This window comes from Anoplopoma fimbria, chromosome 9 (assembly GCF_027596085.1).
Source record: "Anoplopoma fimbria isolate UVic2021 breed Golden Eagle Sablefish chromosome 9, Afim_UVic_2022, whole genome shotgun sequence".
NCBI lineage: Eukaryota > Metazoa > Chordata > Actinopteri > Perciformes > Anoplopomatidae > Anoplopoma > Anoplopoma fimbria.
The window spans coordinates 1,764,471-1,789,065 of NC_072457.1; the positions used below are offsets into that span (position 1 = coordinate 1,764,471).

At 42.2% G+C, this 24,595-nt stretch overlaps 1 protein-coding gene across 1 annotated transcript in view; it reads left to right on the forward strand.

The window, feature by feature from the left end:
* The window catches only part of LOC129095295 (voltage-dependent T-type calcium channel subunit alpha-1I-like), a 151,667-nt gene that overhangs the window by 56,433 nt on the left and 70,639 nt on the right, over positions 1–24,595 (forward strand). Inside the window, exons 5-9 of the mRNA XM_054603689.1 lie at positions 1,974–2,133; positions 9,887–10,229; positions 10,465–10,557; positions 17,956–18,295; positions 18,382–18,746. Of these exons, the coding sequence (XP_054459664.1) occupies positions 1,974–2,133; positions 9,887–10,229; positions 10,465–10,557; positions 17,956–18,295; positions 18,382–18,746 (1,301 nt within the window). The remainder of the gene's footprint in view (positions 1–1,973; positions 2,134–9,886; positions 10,230–10,464; positions 10,558–17,955; positions 18,296–18,381; positions 18,747–24,595) is intronic.

Genomic DNA, 24,595 nt, shown 5'->3' on the forward strand with positions numbered 1-24,595 from the left:
TGATTTAAATTACGTTTTAAACGTGTAGTTAAAGCAAAAAATCCCACTAATTACTGTAAAACTGTTCACTAAAGGTCACGTGGATGTCTGTCTGTGTTTCTACAAAACAGGATGAGAGAGGAAGGATATCTTATATGTATTTCCCCCCAAAAAATGAAATCTCTGCCTTTTAAATTGGGATTTCAATTGTCAAGAGAAGTGAACATTTACAGTTGTGATTGGCCGCCTCCTGCAGTGCTGAAGAGCATAACAGCAACAAGGACTGCCTGCTCGCAGGTGGCAAGTGAAATGTCACACTGGGCTAGTAAATCTAGAATCTCACTCACACGGTGTTGGTGTTTTTCGGAGGTGATAAGTGAGCCATCGTGCGTCCCTCTCGTCTCTGTTTGGCGATGCATGTGCTCAGTAGGGTTTGGGCCAAAGACAAAGTTCATGAGCCAAAGCATGAGAGAGCACTTAGTCTTTTCCTGGAAGCAGGAGTTTAGTCCGTTAATGTTAGCAGATAATTAAATAAAGATTTCAGAATCAGAATCAGAAGCAGTTTATTGCCAAGTACGTCACTGATACAAGGGATCTGGCGAGGTGATCTATTGGTGCGTAACAGTAAACAATAAAGAAAGTGCAGGTATAAGAAATAACTTAAAAATTGAAATATGAAACTGACTACATGACTATAAACTTTGGTCTTTGTTGTTATTTCTTATCTGCTAAAATGTGTAAAGGGGCAAGTAAAAATTGACTTTTGGGCAAGTAGATTTCAGATCAACCCCCCCAAAATGTTTATATTGACCCCTGTATAACACAAGGAGATATAAAAGTAGAAAGTTGAATCCATCACGAGAAGTTGGATTCTTTATTTTTCCTGCAGAAAAAAATCACAACATTTAAATTAGGCCTGTATTTTTTTTTTTCATCATTGTTCAAGGCTCCACAGCTTCTTCAGACTGAATCATCTCAGATCATCACAATGTTTTCCCGTTTACTCTTGATTAGTCGGCTAAATGCTCAATCAATCCTCCGTCTATTTTACAGATAGAAGTTAACCCCTGCTGTCGTTCCCTCACACAGATCAGAGCCGACCTAATGGGCCATGGGATCACAATTAGCGTGGAGATTAGCGATTGATTAGCTAATTATGATAATACAGAGGCTTATATGGAAATGCCGGCGCAGTGTGTTTAAGAGAGTGGGAGGGAGAGAGAGGGAGAGAGAGAGAGGGAGAGAGGTATTTAGATGGAAAGATTCAGAATTTGAGAGTGTTTCTGTGTACGAGTGAACACATTATAAACACACATATGTATTTGTTTTTGTGTATTTCTACCATTATTTATAGAAAGACAATCTGCAGCTGCTCCACACCTCTTGTATAGAAGTCTATGAGAAAATGACTCTACTTCTCTCTTGATTTATTCCCTCAGTAAACATTGTAAACATGAGTTTATGGTCTCAATCTCTAGTTTCAAGTCTTCTTCAATACAGCATGATGTTCATTTAGTAAATGATGCTCCATTTAGAGTCAAACAGACCATAAAGCAGGGGATGCTTTAGGGCGGGGCTACACACTGATTGGTCGAGACCAGAGACCTATATGGCGTCTCTACGTCACTCCTCCTCAGTCCAAATATGGTCACTTCCTGTTCACTGGTTGCAAAAAGAACAACATGGCGACGGACGTAATCCAAGATGGCGACGGCAAAATTGCGCTGATAAATTAGCCCTGGACAGACAAAGAGATGCACTCACAAATAACCAAAAACATACTCTCCTGGCAGGAAGAAATCAAATAAATGGGAATAAAAAAGTTTGTCCAAACATTTAACCTGACAAAACTCAGGTTTTACGCCATTGTTCTGCAGTAAATGAAAGGTGTCATTTCTGTAGGTGATGCTTGACTCACTTTTGACCCAACAAGAAAGACGTTAAAGCTCCAGATGGACGATGACATCGACATCTTCTTGTGTTTGTCTCCTCAGGCATGCGTATCCTGGTCAACCTGCTGCTGGACACTCTGCCCATGCTGGGAAACGTCCTCCTCCTCTGCTTCTTCGTCTTCTTCATCTTCGGCATCATCGGCGTGCAGCTGTGGGCGGGGCTTCTGAGGAACCGCTGCTACCCGAAGGAGAACTTCTCACTGTGAGTGCCCCCCCCCGTCATGGATCTGTGTTTCTATGTGTGTGTCAATGTCAGTGTGTGTCAGAGACATTGTGAAGCTTTAGGACCCGTGACATGTTGGTCCGTCGGTTTCTCCCACTATTGGTTTCTTCATGTGTCTCCGTCTTAAAGTGTCAGTTTGTGTAATGGTGTAAGTGTGTATCTAGTGCACACACATTAAAACACACTGTGCTTTCACATAAATGTGTGTCACCTCTACTTTCATCGCCTCCTCCTCCTCAATCTGACTCTAGAAGATTAATTACACCATCCTCTCAGTTTACTGATATTACCATAGAGAAAGATGAAGTCTCTCTCTCTCTCTCTCTCTTTCTCTCTCTCTCTCTCTCTCTCTCTCTCTCTCTCTCTCTCTCTCTCTCTCTCTCTTTCTAACATAATGAGGCTGATTGCAAACCAAAATTTTGCACAAAGCAAATGTCATTATCTCCGAGTCAATTCTGCCACTTAATTAAAAAAACTACACTCTTTTTCTTCCAACCCCCCCATTCATAACCTCCGCTACACTCTGTCAAATTACAAAAAAAGATGTTAGAATAGTTGCAAGAAGCTTGAAGGACTTTTTGCAAACAGTGAACAGGAAGTGACCATATTAGGATGGAGGAGTAGTGACATAGAGACGCTGTATACGTCTCTGGTGTTGACCTGTCAATCACAGTAAGCCCCGCCCTAAAGCATCCCCTGCTTTATGGTCTGTTTGACTCTAAATGGAGCATCATTTACTAAATGAACATCATGCTGTATTGAAGAAGACTTGAAACTAGAGATTGAGACCATAAACTCATGTTTACAATGTTTACTGAGGGAATAAATCAAGAGAGAAGTAGAGTCATTTTCTCATAGACTTCTATACAACCAGAGGAGTCGCCCCCTGGTGGACAGCAGAGAGAATGCAGCTTTAAGACACTTTAGCTCTTCAGAACTAGAGGTTGCAGTCTCTAATAAACATGTAGTCCCAAAAAAAACTAGTTTTGTAAATGGAAAGAAAAAAGAAAAACAGGAGCAAGAAAGAAAGCAATATGAGGGAAAACAAAAACACACAACTTTGTGAGCAACTATTGCAATATTTTGATATTGCCATGTACGGTATGGATCAGGTCTAATATCAACAATCCTTTCTCCAGATATGTTGGATGTTTTATTTTTGTTTGTTGACCCTGAGGGAAAGAGGACTATATATATTTTCTGCTTCCCAAGATTCCAGGAAACAGGATGTTTATCAGCGGCACCAATGTCACCAGGTCCACTGTTCAGTTTACATCAGAGTCACTTTTCTCTTAAACGACTCTGCTGCCTCAGCGTCCCTGAAGCTTCACTCTCTCCAGGGGGAACCGGGACTCCAGCTGTGCCGTGGGAAGAAAACATTTTCCTGCTTAGTTTAACTGTTGTCTCATTTGAGAAAAACCATTTGGACCCGTTGACCTGTTTCACTGTGTTCCTCCGAGGAAACAACTTATTTGTTTTCCACTGCTGTTTTCCATTGGCTTAACTCTTCATCATACAAAGCCATTGTGTATGTGGTGACTCACACTGTCACACATCCCTTCGTTGGTACACTTTTTCTAAAACACACACATTAGCATGATGCTTATTTGGGCCGTGGAGGAAATTCTAGCTTTATGCTGTGATCACGTCAAACGCAAAGTCAATTTTCAATTCAATAATGGCTGAAATCACCAATATTTCTGCTTTGTACATGTTATGGAAGTCTCAGATATCTCGGAAAACTAAACGCTTTCTCGTCTGGGTTCAAAACATCAACTTAGAGGAGTATTCTCTGTGTCTAGTTACAAGTGGGCTGTTTTACTACAGCTGTATGAACCCGAAATAAACTATTTTGCTGGGATTTAATTGCAATAAAGGGTTAAAAGTGATGCCAAAATCACTATATGATGATGCAGATTTTAAAAAAAAAAGTCAGAATTCATGTTTTTGTTAAGAAATATTTTTGTTTTTCTACATCTTCTTTCCCTTTCTTTGGGGGTGAAATGTGTCTGTGTATGAGAGGGTTATAGTTGCGTTGGTTTTTCCATAACGTATTATTCTGCGTCTCAGTGGTTTTGAGTGTCAGAAATTCAATTTCTCCTCTGTCATGTCACCTCAAAAAACCAGAGGAGTGCCGACACTGTTGTTCATTTACAGATTCATTCTCTGCTGTTCGGGTGTTTTTGTCTCTAAGACTTCATCTGTTTGTGCACAGCAGCAGAAGTAACAGCTGCCAGTCAGATGTTGATAACCTTCATCTTCTGTGTATGAAATTGTGCATCTTTTGGTGATTTCACACAGCTGGTTCTGTTTACAGCCTCACACTCTGTGAGATAAACAAGAAGCGTTATGATGTGACGTTAGGGCTGAAGATTTAGGCTTTTTATGGCAAAACTGCACTTTGAAGAGGCTAGTTTTTACACATTTTTAAGTGCATTATTATAAATGACTTATGAGGATTTTTGCAGCAGAAACTATTATTATCTAAAGATGAGATTTACTTTATTATCTTCTTAGGGAAACTTTTCTAGGAGTCCTTACAATCATTCTTGTATTGAAACACATAAAAAAGAAAATCAATGTTCATACATTCAACAATAAAACCAACCAAACCAATAGACAAATAAAACCAATAAAAAACAAACAGTAAAACCAATACAACCAATAAACCCAGTGAAACCTGGAATATTACACGTTCAACACCAACAACCAGAGTATTTCACTTATCAATGTAAACCTTACTATAACGTGGCTTTAATATCCTAATAATCAATATGTAATTTGGTACCAATAATGGGGAAAATAGAGACAATACTTGAGTTGTGTTGTGTTCAGCAGCACTTGTTGGAATTCCCTTGAATTGCAAAATGTATTTCCATAAACAGCCCAGTCTCTTAAGATAAGGTTACCATGAAAAGAAACTACGTTTGTGAATCACGTTTGAGAGAAATGTTTTCTGTCGTGCATTACGTTTTGCTTTTGACGTTACAAAAATCTGCTTTAAATGAGTCGGCATGGGGACACGGTTAGGATCAGGATTATCTGAACCCAACCACGTGCTTTTTTTGCGTTTTTTATTTGTTTCAATTTCATACTCATTTGTAGTCAAACCATGATTTTTTTTGTAGTTTTATTTCCTAAAATAAATTTGTTTTGTAGCCTGTTTTATAATCAAGGGAGAAAAATATGAAAAATATGTTTCTCTCGAGACGTAAGAATGCAGAATAATAATAAAAAAATAGAAAATTCCCAATCAGGATTAATTCTGATGACTCCTCTTCCCTGGTAGCAGCCAAAGACAACAGCGAGTCCGAATTAAAAGCTCAGCAGGTGTTGTTTGTCCCCAAATATCTCTCTGATTAAGAGTACAGCTAATACCAGTGTGAAAACAACACGGAGCTCAGAGAATAACGGGGATCCGGTCTGCGGTAAGCGTGAGCCCGCTGAGACCGGATCCTCGGCCAAGCGTTTGATTAGACCGGTTTGGCTGCACAGAGGAGCCCAGAGAGAAAATAATGATCTGATGAGAGGCCGTCACCATGGCAACCAATTTAAAAGAGGAGAAGCGGAGAGGGGATGTAATCATGGGATGTCCTGACCCTACTGGGTAAAATTCAGTAATGTCATCCAATGTTGGTAAAACAAAAAATCATTTTTTGTTTTTTAAACCACAAAGCTGATCCGTGTGTTTGATGCTTGTGAATCAGAACCTCTGAACCTCTGAACCTCTGGCTGCTGCTGTTGGATGTCAGGAGTCCAAACATCTCGTCAGGTGTGAAATGACATCGCTCTGTTTGACACCGTCCACTGGTGAATGTAATGAGCTCAGCGTTAGAGAGAAAACACACACAGTTCTGATGTCCGTTCTGATAAAGAGCCGGGCTGTGGTGTCGGATCGGTCTGGTGAAGAGGAGGGCGATTAGTGGACGGGAAGAGGAAGAGAAGAACAGGTGGGCGGACACGTCACGTTTCTCTGACGTTCACTGGTCTCTAAAAATACAGAACAAAGAAACGGCCACAGAAACCAGAACTTTACTGAGGTCACGTCTCTGAAATGAGAGAACAGGTGTGCTCAGCAGAGATGAAGAGAGATGAAGAGATAGTTTGATGTTTCCTTTTCATTCATGAAAGCTGGATATCAAATCAGAGGCACAACCTGCTGGGTTATGACACAAATTCTGTCTTTAAGTTTTAATTATAACTTTATTAATTCATAGTCACTTGTAGCTTCTGATGTCTCTCACCTGGAATGAACCATGAACTGGATACATCTCACAAAAGCAGCTTTTTTTAAAAACTACACTGTGACTGTTTCCACTAACTGAAACCCATGATGGCATGAAATGGCCATTTTAGGTAAAATTAATTAAATAAAATATATAATTAGGAATCTGGGGAACGTATCCTCTGTTTTCTTGAAATATTATTTCAAGAAATATTATTTCAAGAAAAAAATCTGAATTTACGAGAAAATAATAATTTAAAAAAACTCTGAATAAAATCCCAAATAAATGAGAAAAAGATTAAAAGTAGTGTTATATTGAAAAATAATTATTATTTAAGGCTTTGATTTTTTTCCAAGGTTTGATCAAGCTCTTCACATCACAGACGACACCTTTAAACAATGGTGGTTGGAGACGCTGAGTGGAAATATATATTGATTATATTGTGATTTATTCATTTTTATAAAAGAACACACAAAGAACTTGTGTCTTTCGGTACCTTCATCTTGCTCAGAGGCCGTCCGTCAGAGCAGACATCGGGAAAAAATGAAACATTAGGAGTCATCTGATCACCCATTGACTAAATAAAATGTACTGCAGGTCAAACACGAGGATAAAGAACAACGCCTACTGATGTCATGCTATGTTCATCAAAAGAACAGAAATAAAACACAAATATGTATCTTGTTTAGGGCCTCAGAGCCCATCCTAACCTTACGAAATTCAAACAGCTGAGGTTTTGCACAATTATTAATTTTGCACTTGTAAAAAACAATTTTTTTCTCATAAATATACAACTATGAATTTTCTCAAAAATATTTTTTCTCAAAATATATCCCTCCTTGACTTGTTTTTAAGTTTCCATTTGCTCTTTATTTGTCCCTAAACATATATATATGAAAAGAATATTTAACTACAACAGCCCTATATAAAATGACTTCCATTTCAAGTAAATCACTGAAAACAGTAGTTCAATACTAATTTATCCATAAATAAAGCTCATATTTGTCATCCAGGATTTGAATCTCGCTCTCCAGCTGCTTCGGCCTTGTGTTTGGGGCATTTAACCAGCTTTGCTCTGCTGGAAAACAGACTGGTCAGGGTGATAATCACCTAATAGCACCCTGAGGAGTAAAGAACTGGAAAACAAATGGAAAGTGATCGGACAAAATACAGCCTCGTCCAACAGAGAGAACCAGACTTCAGCACTTTTCACAATTAAGGACAGAACTTCAGCACTAAGAGGAAGAAGACAGGAAGAGAACAGTTTATTGATTTCTTTGGCAAATTGGGGCAGAAGAACTCCACAACCAGCTGACGAACACCAAGCCTTTAGAAGTTGTTCTGGTTCGAGCTGTTAGCCAACAATCGTCCTTTAACACATCCAGAGTCACAGTAACTTTACTTTTGAGTCAAGTTGAGCAATAAAACTCCAATATTTAGTCTCCTTTTAGTTCTGGTTTGGTCTTTTATCAGTTTATGAGAAAAAATAATATCTAGAGCAGATGGATGTTCGACTTTCTTCTAGTTGCTAATCTCCTTAAACATTTCCTGTATTTGACTGCAGGATCTGTTATTTTCTTGGACATTTGAGTTTAGAATTCTTTGGTGATATGATAGTAAAAAAAAGTACAGATACACTGTCAGCTCACCTGACGTAAAAAAAAAAAGAAGGTCAGTGGCCTTTATAATAGCTCCTACTCAGTGCTGCACAATACAGGGAAGAGATGAAAAAGAACATGTAGTACTCCGAGTAGTACTCACAACCTGGCTTCTTCTCAAATATCATCAGGTCAGATGTAATTGCTACCCGATGTCTGCTATTCATCTGTATCCATTCCTCCCGTGTGCCCTTTAAACAGCAGCCCACTCTGAAGATGAAAGTGAGATCACACTGCTCTCTTCTCCCTCCGACGTCTTTGAATGTTAAAGTTTAAAACTGCAACTCTGACTGGAACTCTTTTAATAAAGAAAAGTCATCCATAAAAGCTCCAGCTGACACTCTGGTCTGCGTATGGATGTGAGAGAAGAACGTAGTCCGAAGAACATCACAGACAAAACAAACAAACCAGCCATTTTCACGCCGCTGTGGTTTTGATTTAACAGGTGACTGTATTGTTAACGCTCTGCTTTCCTCTGGTGTTTGACAGCCTGAAATATGTTTGACAGCCTGTATTTGTGAGTCTGTTTGTGGAAGAAGAAGAAGAAGAAGAAGAAGAAGAAGAAGAAGAAGAAGAAGAAGAAGAAGAAGAAGAAGAAGAAGGCACATTAGATGCGCTCGGCTGAGCAGCCAATCAGACGGCTTTCTCAGACCGACAGCAACAAACGTGTAGATTATGTCAACTAAACTCGAGATTTACAGCTTGAAACGTCTGATTCTCCTCCGTCTCTGCTGTCATTTTCTTTTCAATTTTACCATCACTTACAGTCATCTGTCCCTCTATTCCTCCACCCTTCTCATCCACTCATCTCTCCGACTGTAATCATTGTGTACCCCCATAGAAAACTAGCATTAATTCACACACACACACACACACACACACACACACACACACACACACACACACACACACACACACACACACACACACACATTACATTAACTCTATTTATCATCTCTGCTATAGCCAGGCTTGAAATCAATTTCCATATTTACCTGATTACTAATCAAGCACACTCATAGTTTGTCTGGCCTCATTGTTCAGTATCTCACATCCTTTATGTGGCCTTTAGTTTGAGTCACTGTGAGTTGACTGCTCTTTGGAATTCGGCCGCCGCCATCTTGGTTTTTGGTTTTGCAGCTTGTTTTTTATTGGCATTCGCCATATTTTTCTTTGGACGTCGCCACTTTGTTTATGGTCCGACGCCATCTTGGATTTTGACCCTTGCCACCTTGCTTTTTGGTGGTTGCCATATTTGCCTTTCTGCAACCAAAACAGGAATGTACAACCGAACGCTGAATAAGACTGTTTTTAGCGACCAAAATGTTCACTTTCATGAAGTGAAAACACATAATGAAAGGGTTAAAGTAGTAAGACGAAAACACGGACAACTCCCAGACCTAATAACGCTGTGGTACAGACCTGTCAATCACAAGGTAGCCCCGCCCCTAAAGCATACCCTGCTTTATGGTCTATTTGACTCTAGTCGCCCCCTAATGGACATTAGAGATAATGCAGGTTTAATGCATTGGCTTCACAGAACTGGCTACTTTGCTAAAGATGAAATTAAAGCGAGAAAACATTGTTTAGAATTATATTTACATGCTTTAAGAGCTGCCAACTCAGATTCTAACAATTATTTTGCCCATTAAGTGCAATATTAAGTCACATTGTAACTCTTTATTTCGATAAACTTGCTTAAATGTGATGCTTTGTCTTTAATGTGTTGATATTTGTTGATCATTTTCTGCCTTTTATTACTTATTTAGATTCATTTTATTCAATGGGAGACACAAATAACTCCTACTTTTTATTTATACTCACCACCTTCTCCCGTCTCACCCCCAGCACCACGGGCATCAGTCTGCCTCGGCCCTACTACATGGCTGACGAGGATGACGAGCGGCCCTTCATCTGCTCCCTGCTGGTCGACAACGGCATCATGTCCTGCTCCGACGTCCCGGCCCGCCGCGAGGGAGGCAGGACGTGCTGCCTGGACAAAGACGACGCCCTGTACCGCCAGTCGCTGGGCCTGAGCCCCGAGCCCATGGCCAACGGCAGCGTCAGCGTGGCGGGCCTCTGCGTCAACTGGAACCAGTACTACACCAGGTGTCACACTGGGTACAGAAACCCCCACAAGGGAGCCATCAACTTTGACAACATCGCCTACGCCTGGATTGTCATCTTCCAGGTGAGAGTTTTTGGTAAACTATGCAACATATACGCCGAACAGCAATCAGACGGCCTTGATTTTAGGTCTTTTAACTTCTTTCAGTTTAATATTTTATAGTTTTTCATAGCTTCTCGTCTCACTTTCCCACCCAGAAATGAAATAAGTACATTTCCTAAATGACTAACTGTTCCTTTGACAGGAGCGTCTCGACCCTCGGCCTTTATTCACTGTGACCTTTCCCCCCTGACTGTAGGTGATCACTCTGGAGGGCTGGGTGGAGATCATGTACTACGTGATGGATGCTCACTCCTTCTACAACTTCATCTACTTCATTCTGCTGATTATTGTGAGTCACACTCGTACACATACAGCACAGGAAGTGTGATCTATGTCATCATAACGCTGCGAGAAAGATCTGTGTTTAAAGACAACTTAGTAGACTAATGTTGTTAGTTTTTAATTTAAACTTGATTGTTATCAATATATTGATGATATAAAGGTTTAATACACCGGCCTAGTCTTCCCAAACAATACATTTATGTTTAAAAGTTTAGTTTCTCCTGGATTCAGTTTGTTTTTGAAATATCACAAATGTGTTTTTAATGGTAGTGAGGGGGAGCACACATGGGTGGATGGGTGAGTCAAACAAACACAGGACTTTCACCCAGGAGACCACTGTTTGTGTCCGCGGTAAATTAGTTACTTAAATAACTTGTTACTTATTTTTATGCCAAACCATGAAGTTTTACTAACCATAACCATGTCATGTTGTTGCGTTTTGTATAAATTTACAATGAAATAATGTATTTAAACATCCACCGCAAACAAACGTTTCACTGGTAACATTATTGAGGATGTGGTTTAGTTGCATGGGAAGACAGGGTGTAAAACACAACTCTCACACACACACACACACACACACACACACACACACACACACACACACACACACACACACACACACACACACACACACACACACACACACACTCAGTGAAGTTCTAGTTTCTGCAGTCTGCACACTTACACACTTTTAGACTTCCTGTTTTTGTTGCCAAGCTACAGATGACTGCAATGAAAAGATGTTCCACCGCCTCCGTCTCTCTCATCTTCTCTCTCTCTCTCTCGCTCTCTCCCACCTGCATACCCATGCATGCTCACACACACAAACAAATACACAACCAGACACACACAAACACACACACAAGGCTGTCAGTGTCATAGTTAAAGCTGAGCTGAATTCCCTGAAGATTCCCCCCCCTTTTGTTCCGATAAAACACTTTTTAATTCTAAACCCTAGGAATAGCTTCTGTGTCTGCATGTGCGCCGCAGTCTTTTGTGTGCGAGCGTTGATGCGTGTTCCCCCCCTCAGTATATTTATTTTTAAGCATGTGTGTGTGTGTGTGTGTGTGTGTGTGTGTGTGTGTGTGTGTGTGTGTGTGTGTGTGTGTGTGTGTGTGTGTGTGTGTGTGTGTGTGTGTGTTATCATAATGCAGCGTGACTGCCAGTCCCGGTTACTTCCTCAACCCAGAGGCTGTCTTGTCTTTTTTTATTACACTTTTAATTGCCTGCCTCTCAGATTCCGACACGAGCTCTGCCTCTCTCCTCCTCCCCTCCTGTCTCACCTTCACTCTCCGTCTATCTCCTTAAATCTGTCAGTCTCCCCTCCTTGTCCTCCTTACCTTCCTCATCTTTCCCTGCCATCTATCAATCCTTGACTCTGCTAACACTCACCCTCCCCCTCCTTCACCCTCCGTGTCTCACTCTTTCCCTTAATCTTCTTTGTTCCCTTGATTCCTTTTTTTTTTTTATCTCCCTCCTCACATCCCTCCTCCTTCATTTTATCTCCCCCTCCCCGATGGGCTGCGTACTGAGCATCTTTCATGCATCTCGCCACTCTTCTCATTATTCTCAGTCACACGGAAACCAACAGAAACACAAATCCAGTTACCACTCCGCCTCTGAGGCTTGACCCGGCCTTTTATCCATCAAATAGGCATTAAATCAAAAACTCATAGACTGTATATAAGAAGTCGACTTGGTTTGTGGCAGCTATGAAGCCTTGAGTTTGGCGATTTCGCTGTCGCCATCTTGGATTACGGCTGTCACTATGTTGTGGTTTTTATTTGCAACCAATGAATGGAAGTTACCATAATTTGAATGCGGAGGAGTGACGAAATGATGCAGGATATGGCTCACTGTGTAGCCCCGCCCTAAAGCATCCCCTGCTTTATGGTCTGTTTGACTCTAAATGGAGCATCATTTACTAAATGAACATCATGCTGTATTGAAGAAGACTTGAAACTAGAGATTGAGACCATAAACTCATGTTTACAATGTTTACTGAGGGAATAAATCAAGAGAGAAGTAGAGTCATTTTCTCATAGACTTTGCTGTGGGACATCATCTCCTGCATCAAGATCACGTTGCTGTGGACGATTCGTAGTAGAATGGAAGACCTTTTGATGTAAAAAGCCTCAGTGAGGAGGAGTGGAAGGGGGGAGGAAAGGAAGCAGGGAAATTCATATGGAGTGGAGTTGGAGTTGTTGGAGGGTAAGAGATGGGAAAAAGGATGATGAAATTGAAGAGAAAATGGAGGGAAGAAGGAAAGAAGGACGTGGGGGGGGGGGGGGTGAAGAGGAGGGATGGGATGGATCAATGGGAGAGAAGGAATCAGGAGGAGGGTGGTGGTGGTGGTGGTGGTGGAGCGTCGGCATGAAATCAGAGAGAGGATTGGAGGACGGCAGAGAGGAAGCGACCACGTGTTGCTCTCTCTCTCTTTGATCTTAAATGAAATGGTATTAATTAGAGCGAGTCCCTCAGCAGGTCCTCTGGACTCACTCGGCCCGAGCACACACACTTCAGCTTTAACACTATGTTTACATTATGCCTTCCAGCCCCCGACCTTTCAAAATAAACGCTTTAGTTTGAAGGAATTTTATATATACTGTACGGCACATTTTATTCATGTGATGCATTGAAATATAAGATGGGATAAAATATCAAAATTCAATTAAAGAGAGAATAAATAGAATGAGTTAGTCTGCAATGCTGTTCTTTGTCCTAAATACTTAAAAATGTTAGCATGTTAGCATGAGCCAGAGATGCTAAACGTTTTTCACTTCGCTCAGAGGCCACAATAACTATAACTTTAACGCAGTTTCACAGGAGTGTTGAAGAACTACGGTGGCCTTCAGGTAACGTAAAAACATGAAAGTCTTTCTCTCTGGAGCCAGTGTTTGGTTTGTCCGTTCTGGGCCACCGTAGAAACATGGCGGTCCAACATGGCCGACTCCATGAAGAGGACTGATTCCTGTGTAGTTCTAAATTAAGGAAAAACACAAGGAGTCTTAGTAACTAGTGATTATACACTAATGAAAACACAGTTATGAATGTTATAAACCGTTTCTGCAAGTACAAACAAAATCCATCCCTCAGATTCTGGATCAAAATCAACTTAATTGCTGGAATTGAAACAAAAATGTTCCCTGAAGTCTCTCCTCTAAGTATCTAAAGCCTGAAACATTATCCAAATGAGGAAGCAGATCCTCACTGGATCTGAAGATGAATATGTTTTAATTAATCATGCTTAAAAGTAGAGAGAAGCATCGTAGCAGGATTTCACTGGTCGGGATGCTGTCGGCTTTGTTGCAGCGAGTTTCAAGCCTTGTCTCACAAACTGACTTAGTGGAGGAAAAGCGATTTAAGCGCCGCTGCTCACACGTGATAAGTTGTGCTCGTAGCCCCTCTTGTACTCGTCTCAGCGGCAGACAGATGACGAGACTTTTAATTATGTTTGCTTTAATACTGCACGACACTGAGCGGTGCAGAGATAGAAGAAAGACAGACAGAGAGAGAGACGCTTTGGCAATTTCACTCACGTAACATTCATGCAGATTAAGCGTGTTAAATTCAATTGAATTGAAGAGAGTCGGATGAAGAGAGAGAGAGAGAAGATAAGAGGAAAACAGTTATGAGAGAGAGTGTGACAGATGGAGAGACAGATGAAAGAAGGGAGATAAAGATGGGGGGGGTTTGAGAGCGGCTGTACACTGATTACCATCATGTAGAGAAGACAAGACAGGAGAACTCTGAGGAATTAAACGTTCAGAAACGCCAGCCCTCAACCTGCTTTGTTCCAGTGTGATAAGCCTTTTTGACACTGTATCAGGTATTAACGTGGAAGACATGAGGGGGCAGTCACGGGGGTCACCCCATCGTCGATTTGGTCCTCGTCATCTTGTACTACAGCTGTCGCCATCTTGGCTTGTGATAGTCCGGTTTGTAACTTGCTTTCAGTTGGAGTTTGATTTGTAACAGTAAGTCACCAATATCAAATGTATTCAATGTCTTAAGCACACATCTATGAAATCAGTATATCAGAACTAGTGTTAATGTGGTAAGATTTTAAGTGATTCAAGTGACTCAAATTCCATTTGACTCTAAATGGAGCATCATTTACTAAATGAACATCATGCTGTATTGAAGAAGACTTGAAACTAGAGATTGAGACCATAAACTCATGTTTACAATGTTTACTGAGGGAATAAATCAAGAGAGAAGTAGAGTCATTTTCTCATAGACTTCTATACAACCAGAGGAGTCGCCCCCTGGTGGACAGGAGAGAGAATGCAGCTTTAAGACAGGAAGCATTGACTTCACTCTGCAGAACCAGAGGTGGAAAGTCAATGTCCTGCTTTAATACATTCAGATTTGTCCAAAGGGGGTCCAATTAGGTCCACAATCAGACGTGAAGATAACCTCGCTTGGTGCAACCTGTTCCTGCTCTTGCTGGTTGTTTTCTCTCACACTCACTGTTCTTATTTGTGAATAAATGTTTGGAAGTTTGAATCATGAAAACTGCTGTGCTGTTAAACGTTGAGAAGACATTTTAGTGAAAATTGCAAGTGCTATTGAGGCTTTACAGGGGGTTCTGAAGTGTCTTATACATACCCCTAATCATGCAAACTGTTCAGCCTGTACATGTATATGGATGCAGACATCTGAAATGCACATATCTGTTGCTAAAAGAGGCTTCAAGAGCTGCTGAAACTCCCTCTGGTGTTTTCTCACTGGATGCAACGCCTTTCAAATTACTTGATTCCTCAAAAAAAAAGATATATATCAGTGGAGCTTTAATATTTGGGAGGGAAAATATGGAGCTTATCTCCCTTTCTTTGCTCAGCCTCAAACTCTAACACACACACACACACACACACACACACACACACACACACACACACACACACACACACACACACACACACACACACACACACACACACATCCATTCACTGTCATCCACACTTGGCTCTCACACATTATGTCACTCAAACACTAAAGCTGCTACACACACACACACACACACACACACACACACACACACACACACACACACACACACACACACACACACACACACACACACATCGCTCTAATTGTGTTTCAGCGGCTCCAGCAGAGTGTGAGTATAAATATTTGATGGGCTCGGCGAGGGTTCTGAACGGGTCCCCGGGACCTTTTTAAAGTCCAGAGAGCCACCATGAAAACCAGCCAGTCCGACCACAAATCCTCCGCTTTGGATCAATGTTACAGCAGCTTTACACACTTCTCATCCAGCTGCTCGGCGCTCTTTGTCCCGGCGGTTCAGAGGCAGAGCTGGAGGAGGTTATCAGGACTCACGATCAGGATCGATCGCGGCCCGGAGAGCGTTAGTTCCTCTCTGCCTTCCTCGGGTTCTCTCTCCTCCTCTTTTTCCACATGGGCTCTGCTTCTCTGGGTGACCTTGACCTTTTTCTCTCCGCTCTCCTTTTCTCTCTGCTTCTATATCTGTTCCACCTGCTTCCTCTTGTACAGAGATTGAGCCTCAAACATCAAGCATACCAAAGCATGGCAAACCTTGAATTTATTATATTAACATTATGAATAAAGGTTTAAAGCATTGGCTGCAATAGAAATACTTCAACATGGCCTTAAACCTGGTGGTTGTTGATTAATAATGGAGCTTTGAATCTGTTTTTTAGTCAAACAAATCTGTGTGTGAGTTAAACAGGTATAGAAAGTGATTATTTTATTCCTCTTCTGTTTTTTGAGCCTATATGAATATTTCTTGTGTATACTTAAAGGAGCATTGTGTAGGATTTAAGAGGATCTATTTGTAGGGATGTTATTAGCGATAAGGGTGTCATAAGGGTTATGTTGGAAAAAAGGGACTCAGGCTAAACTACTGCTCCAACACTTAGTCTATTCTGTTATTTTGCTGCTATTGTAGTACCAAAAAATGTTCAAAGAATTCAGAGGAAGTGGTCAGAAGACGATGTAATAAATAGCTCCTCCGTCTGGGGGCAATGCTCCACCTTTTATTTTGAACTCATTTGTTGCCCTGGAAATAATGATGTTATGGTCCCACCCAAGTTTCACTTTTCTAATGGTGTCAAAGGAAGTCCATGCTCAGTCATTTTCCCTGACACCAAAGTGTTTAATTATTCCCGGGTTATGCATTGAATCAAACAGATTATATGTTAAATCTCTATAGTAGCTAAAACAGCTGGGAGCAAGGTACAAACCAGACTATCACAGGATTTTAATGTCTTTAATTCCATTATGAAGATGGTTATTATTTAAAAAAAATAAAATGACAGCTGTATGGATTGGTCACACAACAACAATTAGAATCAATTTTTGAATTATGAGAATTCTATAGACTGCATTGATTTCCCCACAGGGCTGAATGAGATTGGAGAGAAAGTTGTAATTATTTCAATTTATATTCCGAGTAATCATATTTTTGCTGTTGAATTTGGTTTGGCAAATGGCTGTTGATAGAACGAGACCGATGAGCCTTAACTAGCGTTGAGAATAAGCCAATCAGAGGCGCAAATTAGAACTGAAATGTATTGAAAACATGCAGGGCCATAAATGAATTTAAATGGACATTCACCCTATTTAAAAAACATATTCTTCCTCTTACCTGTGGTGCTATTTATCAATCTAGAGTGTTGAAGCTGTTGGACATAGAGATGTCCTTGTTTGCTTTTTGATTGGATTTTCATAGTTGACTTATAACCAACTGCTTTTTGACACAGTCTAACATCGTCACATTTTTTATCAAGGGTCCTGGTGTACCTGTCACACAGTTCATCTTTTGTTCTAATGTTTCAAGCAAGGAGAGTTTCATGTCCAACCAATCTGTGGGTCATCTAACGTCCCCACTGTGGAGAGACTGCATGGGACTGTTAACTCTGAACCAGGGCTGTGTAGAGCCGGCACTAGCCTCGGCTACAGTACGTTAAGATTCATTGGTAAGGAGAAAAGTCTTTGGAGTGTATCGTAATCAAAAAAGAAAGAAAGGTCATGTGAGGAGATGGGTTTACAACAGGAGATGTGTTAGCCCCACTCTGTGTGCTGTTCCTAAACGTTTCTATGGTTGTGTAGAGAGAAGACAACAGTTAGCGGCTCAGTATCTTCTTGTTTTCAGCAGCTTTGTTTGCAACCATATTGTACAACGTGTTATGTTTGGACTGTTATGTTCGGTCCAGCCAAGTGGGCTAACAGGCTGGAGGTAGCCGTTAGCCTTAAGCCATCTGTGCTGAGAGTTCTTCATTCAGTGTGACTAGCTGGCACAAACTGACCGCTAACAGCTCTCATTATCTCATGCCAGTGTTTTCAAATGTAGCACATTCTTGCATTTTTTGGATCGAATACTTAAAAAACTTCCCATGCACGCCTCTCGTCCTCCTCCCAGATCGGCTCCTTCTTCATGATCAACCTGTGCCTCGTGGTCATCGCCACCCAGTTCTCAGAGACCAAGCAGCGGGAGCACCAGCTGATGCAGGAGCAGCGAGCGCGCTGTTCGTCCTCCTCCACGCTGAACAGCGAGCCGGGCGACTGCTACGAGGCGCTCTTCCAGCTCGTCTGCCACATCCTGCGCAAGACCAGGAGGCAAGCCGTCGCCCTCTTCAACACCCTGAGGGGGAAACCCCGCGGCTTCCGGGGCGTCGGGCGAGGCCGAGGAGGCGGGGAGGGGAGGGAGAGGAGGGCCAATGGACGGGGAGGACGCGAGAGGAGAGCGGAGATGAGGCGCGGTGTGTAACCGTGAACATATAGAGTGGTATTCAGATGCATGCTTTCAACCCTGACCTGTTTGACACCTTCTCTCTGCACCATCCAGGTCCACCCTGTCCCCACCACAACAAACCCGACCACGCCTCACCCGTGGCCCCCGACGGCTGCCCTCAGTGTGCCGCGGCCCTGTCGCTCACCGACGGGGTAGGACCGGCTCGCGGTTCGGGAAAAGAGGAAGCAGAGGAGGGAGCCGTGGAGGAAACGGACAGGGAGGGGGTTCGGTCCGGCAGTAAGGACGAGAAGGGCCAGGAGGGCAAAGGGAGCCGCAGGCCGAGGAAAGGATGCAAGGAGCTGTGGCACGACATAACGCTGAAGCTGTGGGGGATCGTGGAGAGCAAGTACTTCAACCGAGGCATCATGATCGCCATCCTGATCAACACCATCAGCATGGGCATCGAGCACCACGAGCAGGTACAGGCGGCTGCAGCTCTCCTCTGTGAGGCAGGGCTTTGTTTGTGTCTTTTTGGTCTCAAACTTCCACCCCTCTCTTTTATTCTTTGCTTTTCATTTCTGCAGTATTTTGTGTCAATCTCTCCTCTTTTCATCAGGTTAATGAAATGTTTTCAGTATGTGTTCACACTCACAAGAAGCCATGACATACTCAACTGATTCGGTATAATTGGAGAAACCAACAAGAGTTTGCTAGATTTTTTAAATAATTGAACCTAAAAACCAATCCAACTCTTCTCCATTGGAAGTAGCAGACAGCCCTAGAGCCAGTCGTCACTAAAACTATGAAGAAATTCTCCTTTTCTGCAACGCCGACAGTCCGTCCCTTCAGGCCTTCCTCAAAAGCCACGCCCCCAAAATATCAATATGAACGTAAAAAACAAATATGGCTGCTTTTGGTACTCAAGATAGCAGCTTGTGGGAGACTCTGGTAGGCTATGAGTGACGGGCAGAGTGGGCGCAGGTTGACAGACAGGTATGTAGACAGGTAGGTAGACAGGTAGGTAGGTAGACAGACAGGTAGGTAGACAGGTAGGTAGACAGGTAGGTAGGTAAAAAAGCAGGTAGACAGATAGACATGTAGGTAGACAGGCAGGTAGGTAGAATGTAGGTAGGTAGACAGACAATTAGGAAAAAAGGAAGGTGGAGGTTAGCAGGTAGGCAGGCAGGTAAGTATGGAGACAGGCATTTAGGTTCTCCAACCATTTAATTGGTCAGAACATTTGATGTATTGATTTCTGTCGTGATGTAAAGAAACGAATAAAACAAAAATAACAACCGTAGCTTTAAATTCCTACGGCCATCAATCTTCAGCCCACTCAGTGGAAAATAACGAGAACCCAATTAGACTCTTCCAACTTTTAGTCGAAAGACAGAAATCTAACAATGCTTGAAGGGAGGTTCCATCCATTAGTCATGATGTTGGAATGAAAGTGGTCTTTGTGTTCTTGTTATTTATCTAACGCAGTGTGTTTATACTGAGTTGTTGCTAACCCAATTAGCACGCTCACAGTGCTCATTTGTGAATGGGGGGAATCCATATCAGTTTAAAGACAAAGGCTCTGCCTGTTGTTCAGTGTTTCATGGAGCTGCTCTCTACAGATATTTCAGAGTGAACGACAACCGTGTTGCTATCCGTGAGAATCCACCGTCTCTTCTGGTGTCTCTCTCTGTCACTCAATGTCCACACTCCTCCGCAATGTAAACCTCTCTGTATTCTCTCTGTCTCCAGCACATCCACCTCTGTTCCTCCATCTTCCTTTAAAATGCCTGTATAATGTGATCCCCCATCCGACAGGAAACACACACCTGGTGAAGGTGTAGCTTTGATATTTGGGAGCTGGCATTGTCTCACCTTTGGCTTGGATCACACTCATCAACATCTCCAAGCAGTCTCCAAACTCTTGCTTATGTTTTTCCCGTTTCCTGTCTCTTTCTGTCGCCCTGTTTGTGCTTTCTTTCTATCAATATTTCTCGCTCTCGCTATACCATCGCCCACATACGCATGCCACCGCCGCAGTGGTGGGTCGTCTCTCATCTCAGGGGCGGCTAAAAATAGAGAGAGACAGAATGAGGGAGGCAGAGAGAGAGAGAGAGAGAGAGGGAGAGAGACTTTGCTCCGTTATTGGGGAGGATATGTGAAGCTGGTTTTAGCAAACTGGAGTCGTGCCTCCCGTTGTTTGAACACTGGTATCAGGGGCTTCATCTGTGTCAACGCTCTGATCCTCGTCTGGTGGAGGTGAGAGAGGTGCCTCCACCTGTCCTGCTGCACCTGTGGTCCCTGGTTCTGCTGGTGTTGGAACCACAGATAGCAGCCAGATGCTGTTCCAAATGCTGTTATAATTGAAAGATATGACAGCCAATGACAGGAAACCAGACATCATTTGGACAGTCATTTTATTTCAAAAGAAACTAGACAGGTGGGTAGATAGGCAGGTATGTAGGTAGATAGGAAGGTAGACAGGTCGGTAGGTAGAGGGTAGGTAGTCAGACCGGTAGGTTGGTAAATAGACAGGTTGGTAAGAAGACAGGTAGGTAAGTAGACAGATAGGTAGGTAGACAAGTAGGTAGGAAAACAGGTAGTTGTTAGGTAAGTGGACAGGTAGGTAGGTAGGTAGGTAGAGAAGTAGGTAGGTAGACGGGTTGGTAAGTAGACAGGTTGGTAAGTAGACAGATAGGTAGGTAGACAAGTAGGCTGGAAAACAGGTAGTTAGATAGGCAGGTAGGTAAGTAGACAGGTTGGTAAGTAGACAGGTTGGTAAGTAGACAGGTAGAAAGGTTGGTAAGTAGACAGGTAGGTAAGTAAACAGGTAGGTAGCTAGACAGGAAGGTAAGTAAACAGGTTGGTAAGCAGACAAGTAGGTAGGAAGACAGGTAGTTAGATAGGCAGGCAGGTAGGTAGGTAGACAGGTTAGTGGGTGGACAGGTAGGTAGGCCAACATATTTTGCACTACCTAAACTGCATGATTCGATATATTTATTGGAACTGTGACAAAACAAACAACAAACTTTCTCAACATTCTCTCATTTAATGTTTGAATACTATATAAAACACTAAATACTGGAAACCTTGACTATATATTGGTCCTTTGGAACATACATTTGAAGTTCTCACGTCCAATTCATCAAATACAGACATTTGGGGCACTGAGCTTTGAACCATGATGCTCTAAGTTCCCCTCTAGCACCAGTTTTTGGACGTGTCAGTGTCAGTTTCCATCTCTTATAGTGTCTTTTAAAAAATAAACTGATTTATTTTAATCTGATTTAAGCATCACATTAAAAGATTTTAAAAGGGAACTAATTGGTCTGAAAGTCTGAAGTGAGATGTTGTAAATGTTAAAAGTCCTTTCATAGAATCGAGATAAAGTCTTATTTTAGATGATTTCCATCGACGTCACAAACAGGATCATAACTGTTGGGTCATTGTCTCAGAAGACACTGATGACATAGTGGACATTAGACGCTATGGTGGCATCATGTGCATTATTGAAATACACAGACTGTATCCCCCCATCGAACAGGATGGAATTCTGGAGTGAGAAGACACTTCAGAGAATTAAACAGCTGTTTGGAAATCAATAATGCAGCAGCGTGATGGGCACTTTGGAGATTTGACTGGGATGGATAGAGATCAAACAACACAGCTAGACGAGTGTCTCTCTCTCCGCCAAAAATGTCAAGATTAAAACCGAAGGAAATTACCAGATTGATCACCACGGACAAAATATTCAAGAACACCCACGTAGTTTCAGATTTATTGGGAGGGGGATGTTTGTCACATGCAAATCAAAAACCACCGCAGAAACAAAACATATTTGTTAAAAAAAAATGAAAGGAGGTCAGAGAATTCAAAAATATAATCATATTTCTGTTTTGGAGCATAATGAATGAATCCACAGGAAACAGTTGGATGTCTTAGAGTAGAAAATAATAGCTTCTGAAAGAAACCCTGAATCTATAGCGTATGTTATAAATAAATGCAACCCTCCCACCCTACCTGAGGATTACTGAACAATCAATAGCCAGCGGGACGAGTCTTAACGAGATGGCTATCAGCATTAACGTTGCTGTAGAAAACATAAAAAGACTCTTATTGAATATATTTTTCACCCTCCACAGGAAACTAATGAATGTAAATCACAAAAACATTGGGTTTGTTATGATTTCCATTACCACATTACTGAAATGTATGCATAATACCCACAGCACGGGCTTCTCTATCAGAGGAAATGGTACATGAGATGGGGGGGAAAGGTGTTCCACTAACGGGGGTCGGACTCGCTGTTCATCAGACGATAAAAGCATCGGACTAGTGAAACGGCTAGAAAAGACAGAGCTTGTCCACAAATGGGATCATCACAGGAAGGTCATATTTCTAAACAAACAAACATAGGTTCGTTATTACCTTTACCAAAATGACCCATTAACACAAAACAATTCTGAGTGTTTTTTCTGATCTTCTAACTCTTTGGTTCAGTTTGAAGTTTAGGTGAAATGAGGTTGGGAAAGATTCTGTTTACTTAGTAGGTAGATGGACAGGTAGGTAATCAGGTAGGTAGTTAGACAGGTAGACAGGCAGGTAGATAGACAGGCAGGTAGGTAAACTGGTAGGTAATCAGGTAGGTAGGTAAACTGGTAGGTAATCAGGTAGGTAGGTAAACTGGTAAGTAGACAGGCAGGTAAGTAGGTAGAAAAACCAGTAGGTAGGTCTGTAGGTAGGTAGGTAGGTTTGTAGTAGCTAGGTAGGTAGGTAGCTATGTATGGTTGTAGGTAGGTAGGTAGGTAGGTAGGTAGGTAGGTAGGTAGGTAGGTAGCTATGTATGGTTGTAGGTAGGTAGGTAGGTAGGTAGCTAGGTGGGATGGTAGGTAGGTAGGTAGCTAGGTAGGAAGGTAGGTAGCTAGGTAGGTAGGAAGGTAGGTAGGTAGGTAGGTAGGTAGGTAGGTAGGTAGGTAGGAAGGTAGGTAGGTAGGTAGGTAGGTAGGTAGGTAGGTAGGTAGGTAGGAAGGTAGGTAGGTAGGTAGGTAGGTAGGTAGGTAGGTAGGTAGGTAGGTAGGTAGGAAGGAAGGTAGGTAGGTAGGTAGATATGTAGGTAGGTAGGTAGGACGGTAGGAAGGTAGATAGGTAAGGTAGATGGGTAGGTAGATACTTAGGTAGGTAGGTAGGTAGGTAGGTAGGTAGGTAGGTAGGTAGGTAGATAGCTAGCTAGGTGGGATGGAAGGTAGGTAGCTAGGTATGAAGGTAGGTATGTAGTTAGGTAGGAAGGTAGGTAGGTAGATAAATAGGTAGCTAGGTAGGAAGGTTGGTAGGTAGTTAGGTAGGAAGGAAGGTAGGTAGGATGGTAGGAAGGTAGGATAGATAGGTAGGTAGATACCTAGTAGGTAGGTAGGTAGGTAGGTAGGTAGGTAGGTAGGTAGGTAGGTAGGTAGGTAGGTAGGTAGGTAGGTAGGTAGGTAGGTAGGTAGGTAGATAGGTAGGTAGATAGCTAGCTAGGTGGGATGGAAGGTAGGTAGATAAATAGGTAGCTAGGTAGGAAGGTTGGTAGGTAGTTAGGTAGGAAGGTACAATGGTAGATAGGTAGAAAAACCATGCTAATGCTGATTTGGTATCAGACAGATTACTCCTTATAGACATTTAATGGTTGTTATTGTATAAAGAGTAAAGCATTGGCTTACTTTAAGGTCTTGTTTCACCGAGGTTTTTTATTTTGTTAAATCCACTCTCCTGAATAAACTGTCTTCAGTGTAACCCCCCCCCCCCCCCACTCTCTGAATCAATACATCAGCTGACCAGCGAACACACGCAAGTCTTTAGATCTGACCCCGGGTCTGCAGTAATGAGACCGGATCTCCAGAGGCTGCAGACGCCGTTCTGCTGGTCTGCAACCGGCGGCCAGCCGTCACATCATTACCAACACTGGTGGGCACGCATCATTAAACCATTTTGTTTCCCCACTGCTCAACACTCATTAGTACCGACACACACACACACACACACACACACACACACACACACACACACACACACACACACATATAAATGTACACACAGCGGTACAAATAGACATGTTAATGCACAAACACACACCGCTTGTTGATTCCAGGGCGGTGAAATGTCAGAGGCGTCATCGCCCGAGTTACAGAGAAGCTCTGTGGAATAGTGATGTGCTGGAAATCATGATTGGGCCAAATTTAGCCCTTTGTGTGTGTGTGTGTGTGTGTGTGTGTGTGTGTGTGTGTGTGTGTGTGTGTGTGTGTGTGTGTGTGGGTCTCTTTATTGAGTAAAAGCCCGACAGAAAGAGGGAATCAAA